Below are 6,000 nucleotides of genomic sequence, written 5' to 3'. Positions count from 1 at the left end.
TCTTTTCTATCGACAACTTAATCAAATACTGCAATGATCTATTTTCCTACAAGAGTTCTTCATGAAATATTCTTTTTTATCGACAACTAAATCAATGTCACTGGTACTAATAAAAATTTAAGAGTAGGCTACATATGGATATGAGAGATATCTAAAACCATACTCTCTAATAATAAAAGCGTAAACTGTGTTAATGAGTAATTCCCTTTTGAAATTATGGTTCCAAATATTGCCCATTTTACCCCCAGCAAGTATTTAAGAATGTGATTGCCAGCTATTTCCTTTCTCTAATATAGACGCGACCAGTTTGAGTGGAATAACGACCAGATACAAATGTCAAAACTTAGTTATTATAGCCAAGAAAAGAGGAAATATCGAAGATGGACCCCGAGCTCAATCAGCGCTCAGGGTATAATATTTTTCACTGGTGTCCACAGACTAACCGTCAGTGTTGGGGGTGCTTAGCAAAACCATCTGCATCCATTGCCTAGCTCTCCCAGGTTCTAGTTTGGGTGGAGAGAGATCTTAGGCTCTGATCACAAGTGTATATGTTCTTTCTCCATGACATGTTGGTATTGTTATTATTACTAGCTATGGTGCAACCCTAGTTAGAGAAGTAAGATGCTATAAACCCAAGGGCTCCAACAGGGAAAGATAGCCCAGTGAGGCAACGCAATAGGGAAATAAATTAACTACAAGACAAGTAATAAAACATTTGAAATAAAATATTTTAGAACATTACAACATTAATATAGATCTATCATAGGTAAAATGTAAAAAGAGACTTATGTAAGCCTGTTCAACATAAAAAACATTCGCTGCAAGTATCAAGATGGATACATAAGACAAACGGGGAAAGACAAGCCTCTGTTTGTTGCAAGATTCGTTGTCTTTTTTAGGCCTCATTAGTGGAATATGTACCTGGTAGCTAATTGATGATTGTCGATAACCAGCGTAGAGAAAGGCAATGGCATGGACTATTATCCTCAATCACCCCAAAAATTATGTTTATATATATATATATATATATATATATATATATATATATATATGTGTGTGTGTGTATACATATATATATATATATATATATATATATATATATATATATATATATATATATGTATACATATATATATATGTGTATATATATATATGTATATATATATATATATATATATATTTATTTATATATATATATATATATATATATGTATATATATATATATATACATATATATGTTATATATATTTATATAGTATATGCATACATATATATACATACTGTATATATACTATATATACTATACAGTATATATATATATATATATATATATAATTATATATATATATATATATAATATATATATATATATATATATATATATATATATATATATATATATGTGTGTGTGTATGCCTATATAGATGCATACACATACATACGTATATACTATATACACGTGTATAAACATATACACGTTATAAATTGTTTTTACAGCTCTATAGAGCAAAAACAATTTTACACGACTAGATTACACCTCCAATATGAAGTTAGATTTTTCATCACACAACATTTGGATACGCAAGCTAAGGGTATTCAGTTATATAATCGAAACTTTGCATGACGTCTCCTGAATTAATCGGTTATCAAGAATAGCCTTACATACTGCTATTCAAGAAAAGTCAGAGAATTTCTGTCTTTTATCATTTAAAAAAAAATGAAAAATCATTTTGCCCAGTTAAGAGTCATCAACGATTTCTTTTGTTCGTTGGCCTTTTTATAGTTGTGAATTGGAGTCTGATTTTATTTATATGTAAGTATTTTTTTCGTCATAGGCCGTAATTCCTTAATTGGAGGGGGGACATCTGAAGGGTGCTGCCATCTGGTTTCCAGTCAAGTCTTTTGGAGTGAGTTTATATATATATATATATATATATATATATATATATATATATATATATATATATATATATATATATATATGTATGTATATATATATATATACATACATACATACATACATACATACAACAAATGCAACCGTTTCTAATCTACTGCAAGACAAAGGCCTCAAACATGTCAATACATGTATGGTGTTTGGACATTTTTCCTCTTCACGCTGACCACTGCGAATTGGTGATGATGGGAATCTTTAGGCTTATATCTTGCAGCAAACCAACCTAGTATGGTGGCCCTGACTAGTACAGCTTTGCTGATCATGGCGATACACAAACCCTTACACGACGTCAAGATATCCTCACTCGGAAAGTAATATGTATATATATGTATATGTATATATATATATATATATGTGTGTGTGTGTGTGTGTGTGTGTTTTATATATATAGATATATATATATATATATATATAATATATATATATATATATATATATATATATATATATATATATATAGATAGATAGATAGATAGATAGATAGATATCTCTGTGTGTATTACATATTGTTAAACTTTTTTTTTCTTTTTTGCTGAAAGTATTCGTTGTTTTCCATTTGATTTCATATTTCTATATATTACTCCATCGTTGTCAAGACTATGTAATGATAAATCACAAATGTTTTAATTACATCATCCGAAATATATTCAGCGTTTCACCCAGTCGAGATTTAAAAGGAAAAAGAAATTGATTGTCCTATTTTCTTTCCCGATCTATCTCTTGGAGTCAAATCCAGACGAACTGTTTAAAGACTTATTAAGAACTGTATCACCAGCATTGCTTTATTCGTTTTATTAAACAGGCTACTTATTACAAGTAAGATTATTACATTTCATTGTTAATTAATCGGTAGGTACAGAATACATCATATAATCGGGCAGCGTCGCCAATGTGGCCAGGGGCGATACAGTAATTAAAGTTTTTTTTTAAATAATTGTTTCATATTCTTTGGGCTGTTATAATAATTTTGACCTGAAAAATTATACATTGAGTAACAGTATCATCAGTAATTTTGTTAGAAAATCTATCATAAAATATTCTACAAAATTGTTATCTAATTACAGGTTTTCTAATCTCTCTCTCTCTCTCTCTCTCTCTCTCTCTCTCTCTCTCTCTCTCTCTCTCTCTCTCTCTCTCTCCTGCTGAAATTTCTGGCAAATCGCTACTTTCATTTCAAGGGATCAGCCAAAACATAAACCTTCCGTAAGATATTGAAAGTAATAAACAGGCCTTTTTCGAGTGAACAAAAACTCAAAATATATAAGGCTACCAATGGCATCGCTCTCCTGGTTTTATTTTCTACTATGATAGGTTTCAATAGGTTATTTAGTACAATTAGAAAACCTATAGATATGTTGTATCTACAATGTATGATTCATTCCACATGATAGAACATATTTCTCATAGAACTTAAATTCTGGCATCTATTCGTTTAACATTTCCTCCGATTTTTCTTATAGACGGATTTTATTCACTAGGAAACGTAAATCGCAATTTTGTTTATCACATTTTGATTTCTATTTCTAATTTAGTTCTTATTCCTATTTCTAACGAAAGAATCTTTTTGCCATTGCTGGTTTAAAAGGACGACGAGAGCTATTGAGGAAAAATGCCCGCCAAATATCCAGCGGAATTTTCGTTTTTCGTTGTAGGCCTTTGCCAAAGGGTAATTGATCTCTCTCTCTCTCTCTCTCTCTCTCTCTCTCTCTCTCTCTCTCTCTCTCTCTCTCTCTCTCTCTCTCTCTCTCTCTACCGTAGATTATCTGTGTTCCTTCCACGTTAGAATACAAACTATTTGCCAATGGTTGTGTTTGGTTAATCATAGCTATTAGGTTTTTACTGAAAAACTTCCTTTCCCGAGAGAGAGAGAGAGAGAGAGAGAGAGAGAGAGAGAGAGAGAGAGAGAGAGAGAGAGACAGACTGTTGATTGAGGTTTGCCAGAGGCAAATTGATTCCCCCCCCCTTTTTTTTTCTTTGTTTAAAGTTATTTTTCATATAATTTGTTAGACACAGCCCTTTTCTATAAAGAATTCCTCTTTGTATTTTAAAAATCTTCTACTGTATATCTTTTCAAACGAAATGAACTTCTCAATATGGATATATATGCTATTAAATGATATTATTATTAGCAAAATAGTTAAATATATTATAATTAAACTTAAGATTATTATTATTAAAATTATTTGTATTATTAAATTGAAATTACTATTATTAAAATTATTGAATTTATAATCATATATGTATATATGTGTGTATGTATGTATGTATGTATGTATGTATGTAAGTATGTGTCTATGAATGTGTGCATTTTTGTATTCATGCATAAATACATTTTCAATCCACGATATGAAAAGTTTTACTTTCATGCGTTGATATATTTTGATCTTATCACGAGTTAACTATCGTAAGTTTTACACACACACACACACACACACATATATATATATATATATATATATATATATATATATATATATATATATATATATATATATATATATACAGTATATTTATGCATGCATTTATATTCATGCATATATATATATATATATATATATATATATATATATATATAAACATATATATATACACACATATATATACATATATATATATATATATATATAACATATATATATATATATATATATATATATATACCGAGACAGATAGAGGTATGAGCTTTCTAGAATTTAGATAATTCAAACTTGAATGCTGATACATACCCTACCCCCAGGTGGGCTTATGGTAAAGTGTGGAAATAGAAGTGGAATAAGAGATTAATGGAGAACCAATAAATGCATTTTATTGCTACAAATTATAGCATAAACAACCACTGATTCCTTATGCCTGACTAGAACTAGAAATTTATTTCCCTAACTACAACTAGAAATGTATTTCTCTGACTAGAACTAAAAATTTATTTCTCTAACTACAACTAGAAATTTATTTCCCTGACTAGAACTTGAAATTTATATCCCTAATTACAACTAGAAATTTATTTCCCTAACTAGAACTAGAAATTTATTTCCCTGTCTAGAACTAGAAATTTATATCCCTAATAACAACTAGAAATTTATTTCCCTGACCAAAACTAGAAATTTATTTCCCTGACCAAAACTAGAAATTTATTTCCCTAACTACAACTAGAAATTTATTTCCCTGACTAGAACTAGCAATTTATTTCCTGAAAAGGTAAAGTGGCAATTATGGTATTTATGTGACGTCAGTCGTATTGATCCTAAAGAATGTCTTTCTATTTTTCAGTGGTCGTCCTATTGGGAGTTGGGTGCCATCGTGTGCGATCTTTATATTTCCACGGATGTCGTCTGTTCAACTTCATCCATCTTCAACCTGGTCGCCATCAGTATAGACAGGTAAGGCCTCTGACTGTTTGTCTTAACTTGACGTGGAGATTCATCATCATCATCATCTCCTCCTCCGCCTATTGACGCAAAGGACCTCATTTAGATTTCGTCAGTCGTCTCTATCTTGAGCTTTTAATTCAATACTTCTCCATTCATCATCTCCTACTTTGCGTTTGATAGTCCTCAGCCATGTAGGCCTGGGTGTTCCAACTCTTCCAGTGCCTTGTGGAGCCCAGCTGAACGTTTGATGAATTAATCTTTCTTGGGGATTGCGAGGTGCATGCCCAAACCATCTCCATGTACCTCTCATCATGATCTCATCCACTTATGGTACTCGAGTAATTTCTCTGATTAGTTTCATCTCTAATTCTGCCCTGCCATTTAACTCCCAATATCCTTCTGAGGGCTTGGTTCCCAAATCTACTAAATCTATTGGAGATTGTTTCATTGTCATACCATGACTCATGTCCATATAGTAACACCGATCTCACTAAACTGATGGATATAATTTGATTTTGATATGTAATTTCAGGCGATTTGATTTCCAAATTTTACTTAACCTAACGTTGAGATTATTCGACCATTATTTATTTAGCCTTTTCTCTTTTTTTACTTTCTTAATTATCCATTGCCACATATTATCAGCTCATCAGAAAGTTTATAGCTTCTTTTTT

The 6,000-nt window shown here is 30.5% G+C and overlaps 1 protein-coding gene across 1 annotated transcript in view; it reads left to right on the top strand.

The window, feature by feature from the left end:
- Positions 1 to 380: 380 nt before the first annotated feature.
- LOC137646576 (dopamine D2-like receptor) overlaps positions 381 to 6,000 on the top strand; it is a 28,638-nt gene continuing 23,018 nt past the window's right edge. The window contains exons 1-2 of the mRNA XM_068379687.1: positions 381 to 409; positions 5,189 to 5,335. Of these exons, the coding sequence (XP_068235788.1) occupies positions 381 to 409; positions 5,189 to 5,335 (176 nt within the window). The remainder of the gene's footprint in view (positions 410 to 5,188; positions 5,336 to 6,000) is intronic.

The sequence above is a fragment of the Palaemon carinicauda genome, chromosome 9 (assembly GCF_036898095.1).
Source record: "Palaemon carinicauda isolate YSFRI2023 chromosome 9, ASM3689809v2, whole genome shotgun sequence".
Classification (NCBI taxonomy): Eukaryota; Metazoa; Arthropoda; class Malacostraca; order Decapoda; family Palaemonidae; genus Palaemon; species Palaemon carinicauda.
The sequence above is the reverse complement of the archived record's forward strand: the minus strand, read 5'-3'. Positions and strand labels throughout refer to the sequence as shown.